This window comes from Hevea brasiliensis, chromosome 6 (assembly GCF_030052815.1).
Source record: "Hevea brasiliensis isolate MT/VB/25A 57/8 chromosome 6, ASM3005281v1, whole genome shotgun sequence".
Taxonomy (NCBI): Eukaryota; Viridiplantae; Streptophyta; class Magnoliopsida; order Malpighiales; family Euphorbiaceae; genus Hevea; species Hevea brasiliensis.
Window position 1 is genome coordinate 1,164,265 of NC_079498.1, and position 23,478 is coordinate 1,187,742.

Sequence of the window (23,478 nt, forward strand, 5' to 3'; positions counted from 1 at the left end):
TTTTGATTCCTCTAAATCCTAAAGGGATACATAGGTAAAATTAAGTTCATGCACATTTTTCTAATTTGTTTTAAAATTAATTTCATCTGTAGTTTTTAATAAGTTCAAGTCTTTACTTATTAAATTTTTCTTAAAAATAAGTTAATTTTATTCTTTTTATTCTTATTTTATTTTGATTAAAAAATTTCTAAGAAAAATTAAAATATTTTTACAAATATAACTTAAATTATAAATCAATAAAATTTTTCTCTAATTTCTTTCCTTTAAATCGCTCTTAAACCGCTTCAAAACCGCTTCCAAACCGTCATTCAAACCGTATTGAACTATCATTTTTTGAACCGTCTTTTAAACCGTTTTAAACCGAAGCTCGAACCGAAACCGGCGGTTCAGAAACCATCTTCCAAACCAACCCATGACGATTTGGTTCAGGTTCATGATTTTATTGAACCTGAACCGGCAGTTCAGAAACTTTAACCGATTGTTCCTGACCACCCCTAATTTTATGCATGGCATGAATAGGACCACCATTTAACTACTGTTCCAACCTCACCTCCATTTTTTGAAGGGCAGAAACCTAATCTTATGCATGGCATGAATAGGGCTCCAATTGCCTTAGCAGACTCCATTAATTATCAGCAGGGGCATGTGGAATGTGCCTGCATTTTGCCGTTAGGTTAATTATTCTATTCACGCCTAATGTCTCGATCTAGCTAGCTATTACATGACTTGGTCTTAATTGATCATATAATATCTCAACTAATTAGCTTTCAATTATATTAATTTCTCTACTACTGTACTAGAATTCTCTCTGTTAATTATGGCCGCAAATTGCAATTATCTTACTTAATAATCTAATTACATATATCTAACAGCCAACAGATTTAGTCTTTAAAGGAGGGAAGAAACCCAAGATTTTGAGCTATACTTTGTCTTAAAATATTTTTCTGCAGATATAATATGATTGCTAGAATTCATTATATTTTTTGTTTCATTATGAATTTATTATTTTAATTAGTTTTATATACTGCAGAATAGCCTTTTGTAGCCATAATTAAAGGCACAAGAGAATAGTTTTAAGTTCATTTGAAAAATAACTTTATATGAAAATTATTTTTTAATAAAATATTTTTTATAAAAATTTTTTTCATTATTTGGTTACAATTTTAAATTAGTAATATGTGTTTATGTCATACATATAAGTATTTTCACATTTTAATAAGATTGTTAAAATCTAAAAAATGACTTTTTCTTCTTTAAAATGACTTAATTTTCTCTTAAATTAAGAAAATATTTTTCGTTAATCCATTTGTTGAGTGCCCTTAATGCTAGAAAATGTAAAAAATATTTTCTACAAAATAAACAGATTCGTAATTATTCTTAATGGGAAAATCACATACAGATATGAAAATTAAATCTCGTAAAATGTACTTAAAAAAACTGCATAAAATGCAATTAATAATTTATTAAATTTTAACTTTTGAGCAGAGAGACTAAAAGCGTGAAAACTCAAATTTAACTCTGTTAAATGAGTAATATATTTTTAACAACTAAATCAAGTCAGACTAAGCGTTAAATTTTTAATTTTAAGACTATAATATGCATGTAAAAGAATTTCTCCTAATCAATTGCTATGTGGAAGTATTAATAATATTCAGTTGTTTAACTAATTAATTAATAAAAGAATTATTCCATGCTACAATTAGACATGAATATTTAATTAATCAATTCAAACTCAAACATCTAGCTACTTGGTATAGTAAATTCAATGTTTGACACCTCACACCTCCATTTGCTTAAGATTTTGAAGAAAAGAAGAAAATAAAAGAAATAATAATCACAAGCAAAATACTATCTATTTTAAGAAACCATACTTGGCAGAGACCACAATACGTAACCCTTTTCTAGGAACTTACCTTAATTCATGAACTTGTTGGATTATCCATCAGCTAATCTTTTAACATTTCTTGAGGTTAACCACAAAACAAAACTAATTCTATTTAAATTCTTGATTTTTATTTAAGTTAGACGTCTCTTTGAACATGTGTTGCTCTATCATAATTTGTAAATATAGAGACTTTTTATAGGAATTTTTTAAAAATATTTTTCAAAAATTTAAAACTTAATTTTTAAATAAATTTCATTATTATTATTTTAAATATATGATTTCTCATGCTCCCTCTACCTTATAAGTAAAGTTCATCTGGAAATCAATTTCAGGCTACTAATTTAATCATTTGTTGATTGTTATTATTATTACTTAAATATATGTCTATTTTTTTAACTTATTTACTTTTAATTGAAATTTAAACTTAGAATTCATAAAATTTAAAAAGAAAACTTAATTCAATTGATGTTCTTAAATAAATTGATTAGGAATATCTCTTTTTTTTTTCGATAAAAAATGGATTGAAATATATTTATTTTTTTAATAAACTCTACTTGTAGTCATTTAATTTAAAATTTATAAATAAAAATATCATATATATAACACTGTACACGTGTAGTATTTGAGCCTTTTTATAGAAAATATATATGTGTGAACATGTTGCCACTTGATGTTGATATTATTATTGTTTATATAATATTATTTTAAATATTATAAAATTTTGATTTTTAAAATAATTTTTAAAATTTTAATAAATATTTAAATAATAATAATATTAAATAGACTTCTAAGCATGATCATTTTAATTTTCAAATAAAATTATTTGAAGCAAAAGAAAGTGGTTGTTGCGAAGCAAAATTTGTCCAGTTCCAAAAAATTTCCTCACCTACTTCCCCTTGCAATCGTGTAAAGCAATCAAAGCTTAAAACAACTTGTACGTTATAGTTGAATTGGGAGATTGAAAAATAAATAAATAAATAAAGAAGAGATATATATCAAACCCTTTTTTATTTTTTTTTTCTCCCAATAATATAAATATAAAAATCTTTTATAGTTGTTGGGGTTGAGAACGTTCTGTTTGGGTCAAATTAATACTATCTAGAAGTGGAACTTTGTCTTTATGATATCATATAATGGACCAAATTAAATGGATGCTAACACTTTACACATAGTTTATTTTAATTTTTTGTGGGATCTAAACTAATAATTATATCACAGCCTCCCTCTTCATCATCATCTCTCCCTCAACTTTTTATATGTATATACGTGTAAATATAAACGATATACATAAGGTTGAGGCGGAGAGAGAAGAAATTTTTTTTGGATTCAGTTTATTATAAATTCAAAATATAAATATATGATATTTATGTATTTAGTAAATAGATTTCACCGTATATTTTGTATGTTAAATTTACGATGAATCAGGTTTAAATAAAAAAATTATAAATTTCATTATATATTTTATGATTTGAGTTTACAACAGAGGAGTTTGAGCAAGAAAATTTCCGAAATGAGAGAAAGCTTAAGATATACATAAGGTTGAAGGACAGAGAGGAAATGTTTTTTAGATTCGGTCTATTATAAATTTAAAATATAAATATATGATATTTATGTATTTAATAAATAGATTTTAGCATATATTTTATATGTTAAGTTTATGATAAATTAAATTTAGATAAAAAAATTATAAATTTTATTATATATTTTATGATTTGAGTTTACCATAGAGCGAGTTTTGGGCAAGAAAATTCAGGAGAGGAGAGAAAGCTTACGGGGTAGGTGTGAGATTGACCAAACCACCTCCATCCAAGCACATAGATCATCCGCTCAAGCACTGCACATATAAAACCCCCATTGCATCTCTCTTTCTTCTCAGCTTGACGTTCCCTTCTGTAGAGAACACCAAGCTGAAAACAAAAACATCTCCTATCATCTCTATTTTTTTTTTCTTTTTTTAGTTTTCGTTTCTTCTTTCTCTTATTAGATTTAAGCACAACAAGAACATAAACAACTATGATGCAGGCTATCTCCCCTCCATCTCCCCTCAAGTTATTAGTCCCAACTCGGCCTCGACTCGCTCCAGTCACCCCCAATAAACTCATTCTTCATTGCATCTATCGATCGGATTCTGTCCAATTGCCTAATGGAGTTGGCTCCAGTCGAGCTGATTGGCAAAGCTCTTGCGCCATATTAGCGAGCAAAGTCGTTTCCCAAGAGCAACCTACTGATAAATCTAGTGAAGATTCACGTGGTGCTGATCATGTTGCTGCTGTGAACGGGCACAAGGCCTCTATTGATCTTGGTTTAGTCCCTCTTAACAAAGGTTCTAGTGATGGCCACTCCAATAACAAAAAGCCAACGAAGTCGTTAAGTATCACCGACCTCTCACCGGCTCCTATGCACGGCTCTCAGCTCCGTGTTGCTTATCAAGGGGTTCCCGGCGCATATTCGGAGGCTGCAGCAGGAAAAGCTTATCCAAACTGTGAAGCCATCCCATGTGATCAATTTGACGTGGTTTTCCAGGCGGTGGAGCTTTGGATAGCAGATCGTGCAGTTTTACCAGCTGAGAATTCTCTAGGTGGATCAATTCATAGAAATTATGATTTGCTCCTTCGCCACAACCTCCACATCGTCGGTGAAGTACAATTTCCAGTCCACCATTGTCTCTTAGCCCTACCCGGTGTCCGTAAGGAGTATATTACTCGAGTGATCTCTCACCCTCAAGCACTTGCACAATGTGAGCTAACGCTCACTGAACTCGGGCTGCATGCTGTCCGGGAGGCAGTAGATGACACGGCTGGCGCTGCAGAGTACATAGCCTCTAACAATCTCCGCAACACGGCAGCCATAGCCAGTGCACGCGCGGCAGAGCTGTACGGACTGCAAATACTAGCCGATGGTATCCAGGACGATAAAAGCAACGTTACGCGATTCTTGATGTTGGCTCGTGAGCCAATAATCCCTCGCACGGACCGTCCATTCAAGACAAGCATCGTGTTCGCACACGATAAGGGGACGAGCGTGCTTTTCAAGGTGCTATCAGCGTTCGCATTCCGCAACATCAACTTGACGAAGATCGAGTCACGGCCACACCGAGATTGCCCGATCAGGCTAGTGGACGATGCAAGTGCCGGGACGGCAAAGCACTTTGAGTACATGTTTTACTTGGATTTTGAAGCGTCGATGGCAGAAGTTAGGGCACAGAATGCATTGGCAGAGGTGCAGGAGTTCACTTCTTTCTTAAGGGTGTTGGGGAGCTATCCTATGGACATGACTCCTTGGTGCCCTTCAAGGAGTGATTGACAAAACCCACCAATAAAATATTACAAAAAAAGCCCTTAAAAGTGTTATTATTTGCACAAGAAAGGGCTATTATTTTATTTCTTTTGCAATCTTTTTTATATTAATTCAAAGTAAATATTAAAAATAGTTGTGGATGCAATGTCTAAGAATGTGAATACCATTTGGTATACTCAATCCTTTCCTTAGTATGCTATGCCAAATTATTAGGGGCATTTATGTGTATGCATATTTTACTAATAAAAGTTTCAGGTTTTTAAATTTGACGATGCAACTGTTTTTATGTAAGTATTCGTGATGATCCATTTGAACTTTTTAAACATGTCCAGCTCGTCAATCTTATGTTTCTTATCAATATGTACTTAATAAACTTAAAAAAAAATTCTTTGAAATTTGGTGCTCTTATGATCATATCAATTCGTGCACTCTTTTTAATACATTATATGTACAATTATGTAATTTGAAGGGACTCTTAATTTGCAAGCATTTGTTTTGACTAACTATTTGAAGATTCTATTCACATCATTATTCCTACAGGTTACATGAACATTAGATGGGCAATTTTAACTGTTAAAGCTTGTGAGCGACAAGAACATGGCTGCCAAATTTTTGGTTGGTGGAATTCTCACATTGGTAGTTGTCACGCCCTTTCACTGGTAATCTAATGGTCTATATTTCATTTTTTTTTCCTTTCTATATTTACTGTTTTTATAATTATTGATTACATTTATAGGAAAAAATTTTCATGTTTGAAAAACTACCTCATATTAGTCATGTCCAAGTCTTATGTATAGCTAATCTTGATTTTTATATGAATTTTTCAAAACTCTCTCTCTTTTTCTTTCATATATCATATTAAGTCAGTTGAAATTGTAGGATTCACAGTGAAAGAAAAATGGATTTGCACGCGCGCAGTGCAACTTGTTTGAAAGCTTAGTCATTACCCTTGCTCACCAACTGTTGGAGAAAAGTTCTAACTTGAAGCCTCCATTGTTAGCAAGTCAAGCTTCCAATGTAGCATTTCAATTTCCTTATTTATTTATTTTTTTCTTGCTTTTACACCAACCTACTCAATAAGGTTGAAAATTAAAACTCACAATTCAGCATTTTGTTATATATAAATAATAGATTTCCAATTAATAGCTTTTAAAATATATCAAATTTTAATTAAAACTAAATTTTAATTAAAGTATTTAAAATAATATTTTTCTTAACTTTAGTTCAAACAATAATATACTAATTACAGTCTATAACATATAAACAAAATCCTAGGCTTAATTAAAAATGTAAAGTCTAGGCTCCGTTTATTTTATAGAAAATATTTTTTAAAAAAATATATTTTTTATATTTTTTAACATTTAAGGTATTTAGAAAAATGGATCAACAGAAAATATTTTTTTAATTAAAAAAAATTAAATCATTTTAAGGAGAATGACTTCCTCCTTTAAAAAGAGGAAGTCATTTTCAGGCCTTAACAATCTTATTAAATTGTGAAAGCACTTATACATATATATAACATATTATTAGTTTAAATATTATAACCAAATAATAGAAAATATCTTCTTGAAAAATATTTTTTTAAAAATTTTTCATAAAAAATATTTTTTACATATAAATTATTTTTTGCAAAATAAACAGAGTCTGATTATTATATTATAAAGAAAGGAAGGAGGTGTTTTGCGTCGGTGACACCAATGGTGATTAAGAAAAATTAATAAAAAAAAAATAAAAGTGTTAATGATGATATTAAAGTTAGGAGGAGGAAAAAATAAAGGGTTTGGTAAGGGGAAGAGAAGAGTGATCCGATGATGAAGAGTGTTGTGGTAGGTGAAGATGTTGTAGTGGTTGAAAGCTTCACATAATACAATTTAGGTCAAATGACTAAAAAATTTAATTTTTTGTAACCTTTTTAAATTTTAGTTATTTTTTTTATTTTTATCAATTTGATTTTTAAATTTTTTTACAAATATTTTTTTGTTTTGGTCAAAAGATTAAATTTAATATTTATTTATTTATTTGTTAATAGTTGGTAAACCATAAATAATAAATTCTGTGGCGAGCTCAGGCGTATAAATAATACTTATAACGAAGCAATTTTATGTTAGTTAGATCTTTGCATAAATTTAATTTTAAATTCATTAATTTCATAAAATTAATTATAAGAAGTTATTGAGATTTACTTTAAATATACACTTATTATTATTATTATTATAAGAATCTTACATTTGTAAATGGGTAAATACTACGTATGATCATTCAATTTTATGTGTATTTTTATAAAAATTATTAAATTTTAATTTTTTTATAAAATTTTTTAAATTTTAATTTAATTTTATAAAAATCACTTTAACAAAAAAAATTAAAGATTTTTAAGTTAATATATTAAATTATTAATTATTTTATAAATAAAATTATTTATTTTTAAAAAAAAATATATATAATGCATTTAGCTATTTTTTTTCGTTAAATTTATTTTTTTAATTTTTTTAATCAGTAAACACTAATTAAATAATTTTATTTATAAAATAATTAATAAATTAATATATTAATTTAAAAATTTTTAATTTTTATTTATAAAATTAAATTAAAATTTAATAATTTTATGAAAGAAATTAAAATTTTACGACCAAACACTCCGCGTGTCATGATTACCTTTGTAAATGCCATTAAAAAGTCTCTCATGGCGTCTTGACCACACAAAGCCTTTCACCAACTTTTTGAAGGATTGTATCTGAGCTAAACCTTAATAACCTTGAGAAAAGTCATTAAGTGATAATTAACCACCCATGCACACACCTTCCTCTGAATCTTCTTTAAAATTTCAAGGCAACTTCTCTACTCTAGGGATCATGTTAATTTTATGTCCATTGTCTTTTTCTTTATATATATTATTGTAATACATGTTTTGAGTTTTCATTCTTAATTATTGGGATTATTCTGTGCTTTTTTATTTTATTAGGCATCAAATTAGAAGTATGGACAAAATCAAGATAATAATTTACAAAAAATAGTGTATGGAATAATTGTTTGTATAAGATGGGTTTGCTAAACTTTAATATTATAAGTGATATATAATTATCATGGCTATCTCTATTAAGAAATATTTGTGGTTAAGAATGGCTCACCTAAACTTAATTCTCAAATTGTAGGGTCTAAATCAAGTTTGGTTGAAGATTTTTTTTAACCATATAATTGAAATTGAGAAAAGAATTTGTTTTTCTTCTCTATTCTATGTGATTTCACTATTGAAGCATATACAATTGGCAAATAATTCATTTGATATTGTGGTTAGAGGGTCAAAATTTATTTTTAATAAAATAAAATTATTTTAAATATTGTTAAAAAAATAATTTTATTATTTTCATATTTTGATTATTAAAATTTATTAAATTTAATTTTAAATTATTTTTTAATATTATTTAATTAATATATTGAAAAAAATATTTTTCTTGCCATTGATTATTAGCCATTGATATGATATTTGGTTCAAAAAGCCATCACAAAAAGAGTCTTTTTGACTGGAAAATGTTGGTGCAAAGACTAGAAAAGTCAAGTTAGTGACATGGATAGGAAATTTCTGTTGATTTCTTTTTAACTGATATTATTTTATTAGTGGCTAATAGTAATAAGATAAATTAGAAATTTTTGACGTTAAAGATTCGTTCTATCATAAATTTAAGATATAAAATATATTGTGAGATTCATCTATTTAATATATGAGTTTCATATATTATATTTTAAATTTATAATGAATCAGATCTAGATATGAATTTCTCAATAAATAATTAATTTTGATAACTCTTAAAAATTCTTTTCTCCATTTAACTTTTTTAAAAGGGAAATTCTTTTTCTACATTAAATATGTAACAATACCTTTAACTATAAATTAGTTGGAGTTAAGTATATAATTTTTTTTTTTTACCATTCAACTTTATTTAAAATAAATTGAATTTTACGTCTGCCGTCATTATACTATAATCCCCTCCTTTATTTAGTTTTAAACGAGCAAAGAATGCATTTAATGTGAATAACATATATTGAAGATAAATTGAGAGACAGTCATTTAAGATAGTTTGATTATTACAATGTAAATGATCAAATACTTTAGTTGAAAAGGTGATAAATTAATAAGAAAAAAAGTGAGAAAGAGAATGAAATTTACAAATTTTAGATATTAAAATGAAATTAGTGTCTAATTGAGATTAACGGGAAAAAAACTTGATATACCTAATCCAATTAATTTGAGAAAAAAAATTTAATTGTTGTTTGAGTCTATTTCAGTATTAAAAAAATAAAATAAAATGTTATAATTTTAGATAAGATCTAATATATGGATTAATAAGATTTATTATAATTTTAAATAACTATATACCCATATTTAAGTCTTTCTCATTGTAAAATATCTCACTCCACCATAAGAATTGCAATTTCAACTTTGAAGGGTTTTGTCAAATGAATTTTTTTAGTTATATTTTCTTCCCATTAAGGGAAATAAAAATTAATAATTGTTGAGAGTGGGATTTGAACCCACGCCCTTTCGGACCAGAACCTTAATCTGGCGCCTTAGACCAACTCGGCCATCTCAACTTGAATGCCTTAATCTTCGAGATGTTTTTCTATAAAGCAATCAATGCTGGACGCATCTTAAATTCATCCAAAATTATTAATTAATTATATCACCTTAGTTTCATGTTAAGACATGAGTTTTATATCTTATTAGTTTAATAATTTTGCATAAAATTCATATGATTGGTGTCATATTTAAATTTTTTAGTGGTAAATTTTGACTCGATTTGAATTTACTCGACTTAAATTATTTGTATTTTATTTTGTGATTTGAATCTGTTGGATTTAAATTAAGCTAAGTAATTTATATTTTAACCTAAAATTTAATTTAATGAAAATAATTTTTCTAAAAATTAATATTTTTATTTAAAATTACCTGCAAAATAATTCAAAATATTTACCTGAATTAATATGCTAATCAAAATAATCAATAACTTGAACTTACTCCATCAATTTATTTATCACCTTTATTAATGACCTATTATATTGATTATGGATTCCCTCTTTTCTCCCTCTCCTCCTCACATTCATTTCTTGCACTTTTTTAAGACTTTTTTTTAATAAATTATTTTTTAAAAAAATAAATCAAGTAAATCCTTACTCAATCATATTTTGGTTTTTATTTTTTTTAAAATGATTTTTGTAAATTAAAAAAATTAAAAATTTTTATTTCAAACATGAGAATTTAGTAAAAAAAAAATTGACTTATTTTAAAATCCTAGTTTTCAAACAGAGATTAACATTTGAAAGAGAAGGATTTTGTCATTAGTGAAAATTGAATCTTAGGCCTTGTTTGCTTTGCCAAAAATATATTTTTGAATTTTTTTTTTCACATTTTCTAATACTTGAGACATTAAAAAAAAGTCAATGGAAAATTTTTTTCCTAATTAAAGGGAAAATTAAATCAATATCTGAACCTTAATTAATAATCTTATCAAAATGTAAATCTATTTATATATATTTATATATGTATAATATAAATGTATTTCATTGATTTAATATTACAAATAAATAATAAAAAACATTTTTATAAAAATTAATTTTCAAAAAAATATTTATCACGTATAAGTTATTTTGAATCTCTCATTAGATTAAACCAATTGTGTTTTTGGTTAACAACATGTCAATTCATCTTATTAATTATGAATCTTATGGAGATATTAATTATGTTTTCATGACATTATCTTATGATCTATTGTAAGTTGTTTTAGATATTTCATTCAATGTTATCTCTTTCAACTAATTAACTCTCCAATCAATCAATTCTATCCAATCATATTTTATTTTTGAGGTCATAAGGAAAAAAATGTTGGAGCTCAAATATCTAAGGTACTCTGTGGGGTTAATAAAGACACTGAAAAAGTGAATAATCAAGCATTAACACATGCTAACTATAAGTAATTAATGAGTTTAATGACAAAAACATAAGAAATTAGGGCCCTCAGGCACTGATCCAATTGCATTAATTAAACTTGTAAAGGAGGAAACTTGCAGTCTAATTGCTGGATTTGACAACTCAAATGCCTCCAAGTGGGATGGTATGTTCAATAAAGAAAGTCCATGATTCTAAACTTTCTAGTAATGGCTATTGTTGCTAGGGCACATTTGATGATGGGACTAGGCCTCCATTATGGAAACTCACAATAAAAGTGGATACAAGGTTTTATAGAAAAATAATTTTAAAATATATTATATCAATTATAATTTATTATAATACACGCTCTCCATTTAATTTTATTTGTGAATTTTCAAAAATTATTTTATTTAAAATTATTTATCACTTTAAGGTAATTAAAGTGTATTAATTTTTTTTTTAAATTTTATCTTATTTTTTTAAATAAAATAATTATTTTTATAATTTTTTATAACTCATTTTATTATCTCTTAATTAAGTGAGATAAATAGTAATTTAATCAAATTATAGCAAATTTTATTATAATTTAAAAGTAATTAACTTAATCAAATTATAAAAAATTTTATTATAATTTAAATAATTTAATTACTTTTTCTGTCACCATGAAAAATCTTAAATGACATACAAAATTGGACGAAAATAATATATTATTGTCTTTTCAAATAAAATGGTCATTTATAAATAAATATAGACGAAAATTTTTACTATATATTTATAAAAAATTATAGAGAAAATTAATTTCATTATGAAATGGCTTTTTATCTATGAAAAAAAATGTTATTTTTATGCTTCTAAAATTTTTGATAATATATAATAAATTTAAATTATTTAAAATAAATATCAATTTGAGTAAAATATTCATAGACTACTATTTAAGATTAAGACTTCATTTATTTTGTATAAAATAACTTGTATATAAAAATATTTTTCATAAAAATTATTTCTAAAAAATGTTTTTCATGAAAATAATTTTCTTTATTTAGTTGTAATATTAAATTAATGGTAAGTATTTATATTATGCATATGCAATTGTTTTCACATTTTAGTAAAATTGTCAAAGTTTAGAAAATAATTTCTCCTTTTGAAAAGAAGAAGTCATTTTCCTTAAAAATGACTTAGTTTTTTTTCTTTGACTAGCAAAATATTTTCCATTGATTAATTTTTGAAAGCCTCCAAACACTAAAAAAATGTGAAAATTACTCTTTAAGAAAAATATTTTTCATAAAATAAACAAAGCCTAATGGTACAAATATTTAAAATTGTGAAAAGAATGTGATAAATTGATTATTTTAATAATAAATTGAATTAATAAAAATAACAGCTTTAGCTATTAAAATTTTAAAATTGAATTAAAAAAAATTCAATTACTAAAAATTAATGTTCTTTTCAAGCTAAAATAAGAGCGCAGTTCAATAACGTACGAAAAAAAGAAAAATAGGGCAAACTTTAAAGTCTACTTGATCAAAAGGGGAAAATTAAAAGTATATTAAACAATTTCAAATTAAAAGATGTTAATAGAGATAGTTGTTCCATTGGTGTTTGGTAGTTTAAGTTCTTCCATTGATATTTGATAGTTTAACATTTTTGATAGGTCAGTTAACAAATTTCTAAAATATAGTATTTCATAAGATTTATTTAGTTGTCTAAAATAAGAAAAAAAAACTAATTTACTACTTGAAAAATTATTCTGCTTTATTCAATTTTTCTTTGTACAAAAGATTTTAATTGTTTATATCTATATATATATTTTTCTCTTATAAGATTTATCTTATGATTTGTATTAATGAATTGCTAAATTTTTATAAGAAATAAAATTCTCTTAACTTTTGATATTTGAAATAAAAATGTTCAATCGTTGGTCTTAGAATTTGAACATACTTATTCGTGATGGATTCGGATTTTAGACGTTGAGTATTTATTACTTGAACCGTTTATATAAACACTTAATTAAATATAAAACATATGTTTTTCATAATAATATTTATAAATTTTTATATATCTTATTTTAAAAAATAGAATTTAAATATTTTATTAAATTATTAAATTTTAAAATATAAATTATTAATAAAAAATAATTTTTATGTAGATTATTAATTAAAAAATATAAAATTAAATGGTTTCAGATATTTTTTGAGTAATAATGTAATACCTTAAATTTTTAAATAATTATTTTATGTGTAATTATATGATTTTTGACTGGTTTGGTGAGCCTAGGAGAGGCAATATGATGTTATTGTGGTGTGAGCTTGAAGCTATTGGATGTAGAAGTATTGTTTGATTCGCCTTGTAGATTGGGTAGGTCCTAGGTATGGGAAAAATTCTATCGGTTTTCTGGCATAAATTTAGGATGTCTTTGACTCATTAACTTTCTTGTTTTGTTTTAATATTAATAAATTCATGAATATAATAATTTAGGTGATCCGAGTTAACTCTTCTCCTCTGCCCAGCCACCTTAGTGTTCTCCGGTTAATCGGTGAATAGATATTGATTTTATTTATAATTTCAATATTATTATACATATAAGGCATGCTCATGCATTTACTTATAATTATATTTATATAACTACTATAGACATGTTTTGTGTTGCATTATTATTTGATAAAATTGATGTGGGTGTCGCCTTAGGATAATTTAAAGCTGTGTGCATGTGTCGACGTGCGTGAGGTGTGGTATTGGATATGGGTAAGACGGGTAGATCGGCTTGAGCTAGTTTCACTTGGGGCCTGGTCATTTTTGTGATAAGTCGGGGTATATACAGCTTTGAGTTGATCTCGTTAACCCACGCATTTGATTATTAAGAGAAAGTCCAGCTCGAATTGATCTTGCTGACAGATGTTAGAATTAAGAGAACTATGTAGGGGATCAGCTCCCATATATATATATATATAAATGATGTTATACACTGGTGTGTAAATGCTCCAAATTATTCTTTTTTGTGAATATTGTTTGAACTTGGCTGAATGTATTGATATATGCTACATTTCATCCTTAGGGATGCATTAGCCCTAGATAATTATAGAAATTGTATTTAAAATCAATATTTTACTCTATGAGTCGAACGCTCACTCCTATTCACCCCATTTTTCCAAGTTACAGGATGACTTTTTTCCTTGTGATTAACCTGTTATCTTTCTTGTAGGCCTTTGGTGCAGTATACACATTTTATGTTGTTAATTTGAAATGTGTTAGGAGTATTTTATTTGGCTTGGGACTGTAAAAGATTATTTATTTTGAAATTGTAAATTTATTAATTATGCATGTGTGAATGTGTAGGATGGATGTTTATTTCAGATGAGGGAGCTGTGTTCCCATTTGATTAAATTGATTGATTGAGGATTGTGAGGGTAAGCTGAGCTCTCAAAATAGATACATTTTGTGATTACAGGTCGGGTGAGTTAAGAACTCCCCATTGGATAGTCCATGTTATAACAGTACTCTATCCAGTTATTTTCTTGAAAATGGGCTAAAAACATGGGCTTTATGGTTGGGTTAGAAAAATAGTTGGGCTAGCTTTGAAAGCCTTATACTGACCCAAGTCCAAGTGTTGATTTGGCCCATAGTTTGAGTCGTGATAAATAATAATCGGATTTGAGACGAATTCGAGTGGTTGAGATAAAGTTTAATCGGATTTGAAACAGATTCAAATTTTGAGGATATTAATAGGATTAATTTATCATAAACTATCTAAATCTATTCCATTTTCTATTTTTTCCAAGTGCAAGATAAGGGGTTGAGGATTTTTTTTCTATCAATTAGGGTCATTTCACTTGTCGCTATAATGGGAATTGCTTTTGTTTTCTTTTCCTCTGGTTATTAAGATGTTACTAAACTTATTATTATTATGATCAAATAATATCTGTAGTTTTATATACTTTTAATTAATGATGTATAAAAAATAATGCATATAAAATGTATTTTTATTAATAATTTATATTTAAATATTTAATAATTATATAAAATATTTAAATTCTAGTTATATAAAGTATAATATATAAAATATTTATAAATATTGTTATAAAATATATTTAATATTTAACTAATAAATAGTAGTGATCCGCGTATGAGCAATTTAAACACCATTTAATCGGTTTGGGGTAAAAGTAATGTTCTTCTTATAAAATTTTAAACACTCTTCTTTTTAGAGTTAATTTATGAAAATGAGTTAAATTCAGCCCATTTTTTTAATATGATATAAAAATGTTTAGGCCTCTATAAGTGTCCGATTGTAGGCGTGAAAAATATATTATAATTTCTTTTTAACTCTTTGAATCGTAACGTGATAAAATCATATAGGAGTATGAGTCGCATCATAAAACTTGAAAGCAGAAAAGGAATATAGTGTTAGGGAAAGAAGAGCATCAGATATAAGAGTAGCTAAAACTACAGACACAAATTTTTGGTTACGTCTTGGTAAAAATGGGATCAGATCAGAGCATTGAAGTTAGGACATATTCCTTATAGCATTAGGTGATTTCTGACAAAGCTATAAAGCAAAAGAAAAGGGAATCAGAGAAAAAGCTTTTGCGTCTTCTCTTTAATGGCAAAGCACTAAAGCAGATTTCACTATATTCAACACTCATATAAATTCATGTACTTGCACTATTTATCTTCGATTTTCACCATTTGAAACTTGATGAGTGCCTGCTTTGTATAGCGTTCATGCTTAGCTTGAGTTAAGTTGATTTTAGCATAAAGAGGATTAACCACAGACCAGGCCACAAAATCACTTCCTTAATCAAACCTAAATGGCCCTCAGTCCATAAAGACAATACAGTATTAGGTTGTTAATGACTAGAAGCTTAGAAAGAAATGAACCCATAGAAGCCCAAGGCTCACTTGATTTTACCAATAGGGATCTGTTTACAGAAACATAAATAAAATATAGAAAGGGAGAAAAGAAGAGTAAAGGACAGAATGACCTGGAAGGTCAAGAAAACTTCTTAAAAATCAGAAGAAAAATGTGGAGTTGCAGTGCAAACAGCCAAAAACTAATGCAAGAAACAAGAAATGTTATCTTGCAAGTCCCAATGAATTGTCAGATACTTTCCCGTGAAGGGGTTTTGTATAGTTGATAGGAACTAAACAAAGGAGGAAACCAATATTTTCTTTGAAATATGAATTCCTCCATTGTTATACATCATCTTCCCTTCCCTTTCCTTTCCTTCTTCCAATGAGACGGTGCAGATAAAGAATAAAATGATTATCCTTATCCAAGGCCACTATAATAAAAGTCTCATATTTTCTATTTAGATTTGTCTGAGACTAGCAGACATAGACGTTCAATACTTGTTCCAACTCCATTCTCTAGGGAATGAGATCGTACAATAAAGATAAGCCTTCACAGAATCCAAATGGCTTTCTTTTGTGGGTGTTATTTTAATCTTACAGTATGAAATGAAGGATTCAAATCTTCCAAAAGAGAAGCATAATCTCCCTTTCATTTTAAAATACAAGATCGCCTATTGGAAAACGACAAATGAACAATTGCATTCTCTAATAGATAGTGGCATCCACTATTTTCAACAAAACAATCACCTTTAAGTGCTTAAAGAATATAATTATCAATGTACCATCCAACCAGGAGCTTAAGAATGTTAATGCATCACTAATGGGACTAAGCATAACTTTAAAGAGACCAAGAAAATTTAGAAAATGTTCATGATCTTTGCTGGCTAGCACCAGACAAAGAATGAAACAGAAGACTGTAAAATTACAATGTATATGAAATAAAAGCCACGGAAGTTAAAGAATGTGGACACAGAGCACTGAAGCAAGGTGGTGCTGCCACTTATATATCCTAGTTGTTTCTACGTGCAGGATGCAATTTCAGCCATGGATGGGTCTACAACTTCAAACTTTAAAGTGTGATGGGTATATGTGCTTTTGCCTTTAAATGATGTCTTATCGTAGTTTTTTTTAACTAGTCATTGCAAATCTTGCCACGTTTCAGCAAAATGTGAATGTTAAAAGTAAAACAAGTGATGATGGGCAACAGCTGTTAGCAAACAATGTCCAAAAGAGGTTGACTTATATTTGACACTGTCAACCACTAATTGCATTGATTTTTGGGCTTGTTTAGAGTCTTTAGACTTTGCCAGGACCACTCTATGGTAGACAGTGACAAAGCCTCCTCTTCCTCATAAAATGCTAATAGTGGTGGGTGCTGCCCCTGCTACTGCTATTACACAAGCATATAGTGCAGAATGCCAAGTGATTGCCAATTGGCCCATGTGATGAGGTAATGTAACATCCTTCTTAAATGGTTTGACTTAATTGATGAGTTTTTACTTAATAATATTTAACCGTTAAATTTTAAATTTAAACACAGTCAAAACCTAATAATAATAATGATAAAAAATGTTAATATGACTGTTATAGTAGCTGTAGTTGCTTTCTTTGCATGTATTTTTATGCAGCAGACATCAGCCTTTTATTCCCTCACTCCAACCCCCAACTCCAACTCTTAATACTCTCTCTCTCTCTCTCTCTCTCTCTCTCTCTCTGTAACTGAAGCTAAAACCATGAAGCAAAGCTTTCATCACAGTGTTCTTCTCCTCTTCCTTCTTTTCCTTTTTCATTCCTCAAAATTATATGCAAGTACAATGACAAGCAAAGAAGGCATGATAATTGCTTCCCCTTGTAGTTTTCCTTCTTCTTTGATGAATAGATTGTTTTCAGAAAGCAGAAACTGATGGATTTCGCATCTTTTGCAGGAAAAGAGGAGGTGAACCTCAATGCAATGACTAGTAGCGAGGACTCTCTTGTGCAAATGGAGGTTAGCAGTGAATTGATTAGTTTATGCTTCCCATTTTTGTCCAATTAAATTTAAAAGAATGAGCAATATCTAATAAGTTTTTTCTGGTTTTGGAATACCTTTTCCTGCAGCTAATGGGTTCAGAGGTCTGTGAAAGTGGGGATGAAGAATGCTTCAAGAGAAGAATAGTCTTAGACGCTCACTTGGACTACATCTACACCCAGCATCACAAGCCTTGATGACTTACGCCTAAATTCCATATATTCCTGATCATGTTTATAAAATTCATCTCTAAATAGCAATATCATATTTGAAAGCTATCAGAACTGGTTTTCAAAGGTTCCTTTCTTCTCTTGATAATGTAATTGTACCTAAGTGCAGCTAATCTATTTCCATATATGTATGTCTGTCTCTGATAACTATGATTTCTGTTGCTCATTGAGTACGTATGGAACCCTATATTTCACCAGAGAAAGAGACGGAATTACTATTTCAGCAGGGAAAGTTTTAAAGCCAACTACAGAAGTTCCAAAATTATGTCAGAAGGATATTGCAGAAACTTTAAAATCTTGGCAGGTGAATTGGGGATTAGACATTAAAAGAGCAATTCAATAAGCAGTTGGAAAGTTGCGCTCAGTAATTTAGTGATAGATTTCAACTGTATTGTAGTTCCATGGCATCATCTTTAAGACCTTAACTTCATAGTTGACTTAAAAGTTACTGGTTTCTGTAGGTTCTGTCTTCATGTAATAATAATAAAAACTGTATCTTGAGATGGATTTAGGTAAGAAAAAATCTTTAATAAAATAAAAGATGACATTATGATTTTGAGATAGATATTTCAAACCCAAATAGCATTTTAAATCCACATTCTACATTCTATTCCTTCTCGGATTTAAGCAAAGCAACTCAACTTTCCTTTTGTCATGCATTATCAAGTTTATCCATTATTATAAAAATTAATCATACCGCTGCTTTCCTTGATATGAATCCACTCAGACACTCAAGAATGGCACATGTCATTTTCCACTTCCCAATTGGGTAAAGCCAAATCAATTTTAATTACTTCAGAAGATGCTAACCAATGAAGCCCAAGAAATTTTCTTTGTGAAATATGGCAGTAGATCATGGTAATTATAGAAAATGTAAAGCAGTAAAGGATTTGAATAAACTTCAATGCAATGTAAAGGAATTTGTTATATGCCATCGACAGAATCTGCTAGATTCAAAAACTACAGATCAATCTTCTTTCCCCAAATAAAAAATCTTCTACTCAATCATAAAAATTTTAGTGATGGGAGCATTGAAGCCTGTGTGTTCACCAATTATCCTACTGTCAATCATCATCAGAAAGAAGGAAGATAATTTCACATTTCCAAACCTAAATGGCCAATAATTATGTGCCTAGTTCCAGCAATTACAGTTCCATTAGACCCACTAATTATTCATCATCTTCTGCTGGTTTCATTATCTGGGACCTACCCATATGTGTCCATGCTTCAAAGATAGATTTCCTTGCATACGTTTCAGAAACAAAATCTATAAAGATTAGATTGCTCTCACATCACAACCCTAAATTAGTAAGGAAACATCATTTGCCCTACCTGTTAGAATCGAGAACTGAACCAAATTATAATCAAAATATCAAGAAATTAAATCAAAACCATATTGAAATTTTAATCCAATTTCTGCTTAGACAGACCTTGAACCGAAATCAAAATCACACACCTCTAATATGTAAGTGCTAAAATTACTAATGTGGGATTGTTTAACATTATCAAAACTTTGGATACTGTTAGAAATGAATAGATATATCTGCTTTTAGGACCTATTATTGATGCAATCCAAAAGAATGAAGGAGGAGATTCTTTCTATTCGGTATCAGATGCTAAAATAATAATGATACTTGGAGTTTGTTTAGTGGTCCAATGTCTAACTCAAACGATAGAAGATCACAATTTCAATTCTGACTATTCATTCCCTTTGAAAAAAATTTTAAGTATCAGAAAAAAAAAAATTGCAGAGCCATATCAGTGGGCCAATCTAGAATAAAAACATGAAGAAATTGTTTACCTAATTTAAAGGCCAAAAAGAAATCGAGTAATGGCTATTGGATGAGGAATCAATGCTGGATAAAATAATCATAACATTCTTTGATTTTTTTTTCTTTTTTTAATTTAATGCTGCCAATAATAGATGTAAACCACAGTACACAGGTATGGGAAAGAACCACAGGGCAAGAACTGTTATGTGTTTTCCTATCAAGTCGTATTTGACTCCTCTGTTGCGTTTAATTGATGCGCATTGTCATGGATCATTTTAACTGTTAAGCCCTTGAAGCTTTGATTGATGGGCCTTATTAAGTGGGTAAATGTTGAACTTTGTAGCCCAACCTCCCTTTTTCCAACTTTCTATATCCACTAGTAAAAGATCGAATTAATAACTCAATTTTGATGTATTTGCACTCAAATGAGGACTTCATTTAGTCATTAAATCAACAAAAATTGATATTTTGAGGCTTTAATTCAATAATAAATTTTATATTATTATTATTTTTTGAGAATATATTATATTATCATATATTTTCTTATATTATATGAAGGAATAATAATCTTATAGGATTATAAAATTCACACGACTAACCTATATTGGTTCACATATTCAATATATTTAAAGAGATGGGTGAAATTGCCAAAAACATATTACATCGTCAGGAATCCCTAGGTTTGTCCCATTAAGGGCCTCACATACACTTTATCTACTCTTTTCTTTCTTTCCAACATTTCTAGACCAGGTTGTTTAGAAGAAAAAAAAAAACATTTTCTTAATTATTTTAATTTAATTTTAAATACTTTCAAGTCAATTCATAAATCAAGTAAAATTAAATTTTTCTTTAAAAGAATTTTAACATATATTTTCACCATTATTTAATAAGAAAGATACATATATATTTTTATTTTGCTGTCAAAATCAATACATCATTTTTAGGTTGGGCATATTCAAACAATCTATGGATAGGACATAGTTGGAAGTTTCATACTAAATTTTTCCTATTATTTTTAATAATAAATTTTTGCTTATATGTATTAAAAAAAAATTAATACTCTATTCATCATATGATATGCTTATCTCTGTTAATCAGTCGATTATTCTGCCAAAGACTATCAAATCTCTTTGTCTTATCCTACTAAGATTTTTTACAATTTCATTCTCAAAGAGAAAGCAAATGTAACAGTAAAAATATTTATAATTTTAATGAGATTTCAAATTTAAATTCTTGAGCGAGAAATTATGAAAAGAGAAGATATTTTATAATGTAATTCATCTAAGTCAAATTAAATGAATTAAATTGATCAGAGCAATGACGTGGCCAATACAATCTTAATTTAAATTCGACCAATGATGAACATAACTTTTTTTTTTCTTTTTTTTTATTTGTTATTAATTTAAATTTTATAAATGATTTTAATAATTTAGTAAATAAGATATTTTTTTATTTTACTGCCAAAACCAATAAATCGTTTGTGTTGGGTGTATCGGGACCAACGACGAAAGGAGCTTAGGGTTAAGGGGACAATGAGCCCTAAAATTTCAAAAATTTTTAGGGCTATAATGGTGATTTTTTAAAAATAAATATTTTGCATATGATAATTTCCATTTTAGTACTTAATATTTAGTGAAATATACAATTTAGTTTATATATATTCAAAATCAAATAAATTAAATTTTTCACTTTATAATTGGTCAATAAAATAGTTCATACTGTATTACTAAGGTTCGTTGAGCTATAAGGCCATGACTCCCACAAGTTTCTAAAATTAAAAAAATTACTCATAAATTTGATTTTTTTTGCAAAAGAAAAATTACTATTTACCCTCCCTACAATTTTTAAAATTAAAATTTTACCTAAAAATTTTAGCATGTTTTTTACAAAATTATTGTTTGTCCCTTCAATATTTTTTATCTTTATGTAAAATTCATTCATAGTTTAATTTTGATCTTTTAATATTTTATATTTTCATTTTAGTCCCTATGTTCTTATAAAAATTTTATTTTATTTCTTATTAATATTTATTTCCCCTCCAATCATAGATTTCTTATATATATATATATATATATATATATATATATATATATATATATACACACACACAGATATCCATTAGATGTATGTGAGTGTGATAAAACACATCTAAAGTTAGGATGGTTAAAATAATTTTTATATTTTTTAATTAAATTTACTTTTCCTAATTATTTTGGAAAAAAATAAATTTAAATAAATTGGACAAACTTTTCAATTTTAGGCCATTATAGTAATTTATAATTAATTATATTTTTTTTAATTAACAACCGTTCTATTTAATTTTTAGCAAGTACTTTTTGTTAAAAAAAATTAAGGTGTTTAATTTTATTATTATAAATTAATTATAACAACATATTAACTTTTGTAAAATAAAAAAAAATCTCTCATTAATTTTTATTTATTTAACAAATAATATATTTTAAATGGCCTCCTAAACTAAATTTTTTGCTCCATCACTGATCAGGACGATTTATTTATTGGGATTTAATTGGAAGTATTTTTATTAATAAATAATACTCTACCCATCATACGGTATGCCCAATACAATTTTAAAACCATTGTTGTGGCTTTCACCATTGCTAGGAAAAAAATGCTTCACTAAGTCATTACTAAGACCCTATTCGATAATAGTTTTTAAGGTAGTATTTAGCGTTTTGACCAGAGTCAAAATATTACTTTTCTTATTTATACTGCCGTTGACATAGTGTTTATACTAGTTTTTAGGGATTAAGGGAGTGATTCATGAAAACTATCCCTCCTGATTTTTAGAGGTTGAGAGAGCGTTTTAACTAAAATCAAAAAGATTTTATTACTATTTTTCTATTTAATAACTAATTTAACAAATATTTTTAACAAATACTTCTACTTTAGTAGCTATATAAATAACTAACCACTAAAAAGTAGCATGGTGGTATATCATTGGCGATTTTAGTTTTAAAGGTTAGAGTTTTGGATCATATTAAAGGATTTTTTAAACTTTTAAATTATAATTTATTTTTGATATAAGGGTAAATTACAATTTAGTTTTTGAGGGCAAAACTTATAATTTAGTTACTGTTTTTTCAAAAACAAGTAATTTAATCCATGAGATTTGGACAACCCACAGTTTAGTATCTTCTTCTAATTTTTCATTTAATTGACCGTTAATCATAGTAAAAATAATTAAAATACCCTTAACTCTATAAATTTTCTAACTGAACGGTTTAGTACTTAAGTTTTTGTATTATAAACGAAAAATTGGCTTAATTTAAACTTTAGAAACAAAATAATCCCTTAATTTGAATTATTTTTTTCACAATACAAAACTTCTAAGATTAAATTGATTAAATTAGAAAATATATAGAGTTAAGAGCATTTAGGTCATTTTGCTATAATTTACAGTAAATTAGATAGAGGGACTAAATATTGTAGGTTTTACCAAATCTCACTGATTAAGTTATTTGGTTTTGAAAACACAGTTAAATTTTAGATTTAGC

General features: G+C 27.4%; 2 protein-coding genes and 1 non-coding gene across 3 annotated transcripts; 2 read left to right on the forward strand and 1 right to left on the reverse strand.

Moving 5' to 3' along the window:
• The first annotated feature begins 3,709 nt into the window (after positions 1-3,709).
• Positions 3,710-5,446, forward strand: LOC110632857 (arogenate dehydratase 3). The gene has a single exon (XM_021781216.2). It carries the CDS (start codon positions 3,899-3,901, stop codon positions 5,186-5,188), a length of 1,290 nt encoding a protein of 429 aa, XP_021636908.1. The 5' UTR covers positions 3,710-3,898; the 3' UTR covers positions 5,189-5,446.
• Positions 5,447-9,691: 4,245 nt separating this feature from the next.
• Positions 9,692-9,772, reverse strand: TRNAL-AAG (transfer RNA leucine (anticodon AAG)). The gene has a single exon. It is a non-coding gene; the product is annotated as a tRNA-Leu (tRNA).
• Positions 9,773-17,625: 7,853 nt separating this feature from the next.
• LOC110632850 (putative phytosulfokines 6) lies at positions 17,626-18,322 on the forward strand. Its single transcript, XM_021781204.2, has 3 exons — positions 17,626-17,783; positions 17,879-17,940; positions 18,051-18,322. The coding sequence occupies exons 1-3, from the start codon at positions 17,687-17,689 to the stop codon at positions 18,156-18,158; spliced, it is 267 nt and encodes an 88-aa protein (XP_021636896.2). The 5' UTR covers positions 17,626-17,686; the 3' UTR covers positions 18,159-18,322.
• The last annotated feature ends 5,156 nt before the right edge of the window (positions 18,323-23,478 follow it).

What these genes read in the sequence shown, in the direction of transcription:
- LOC110632857 (XM_021781216.2), top strand. Translation starts at nt 3,899, where the DNA reads ATGATGCAGGCTATCTCCCCTCCATCTCCCCTCAAGTTATTAGTCCCA.
- LOC110632850 (XM_021781204.2), top strand. Translation starts at nt 17,687, where the DNA reads ATGAAGCAAAGCTTTCATCACAGTGTTCTTCTCCTCTTCCTTCTTTTC. An exon ending in TACAATGACAAGCAAAGAAG is followed by an intron (nt 17,784 to 17,878) that starts GCATGATAATTG and finishes CATCTTTTGCAG; the next exon opens with GAAAAGAGGAGGTGAACCTC. An exon ending in ACTCTCTTGTGCAAATGGAG is followed by an intron (nt 17,941 to 18,050) that starts GTTAGCAGTGAA and finishes CTTTTCCTGCAG; the next exon opens with CTAATGGGTTCAGAGGTCTG.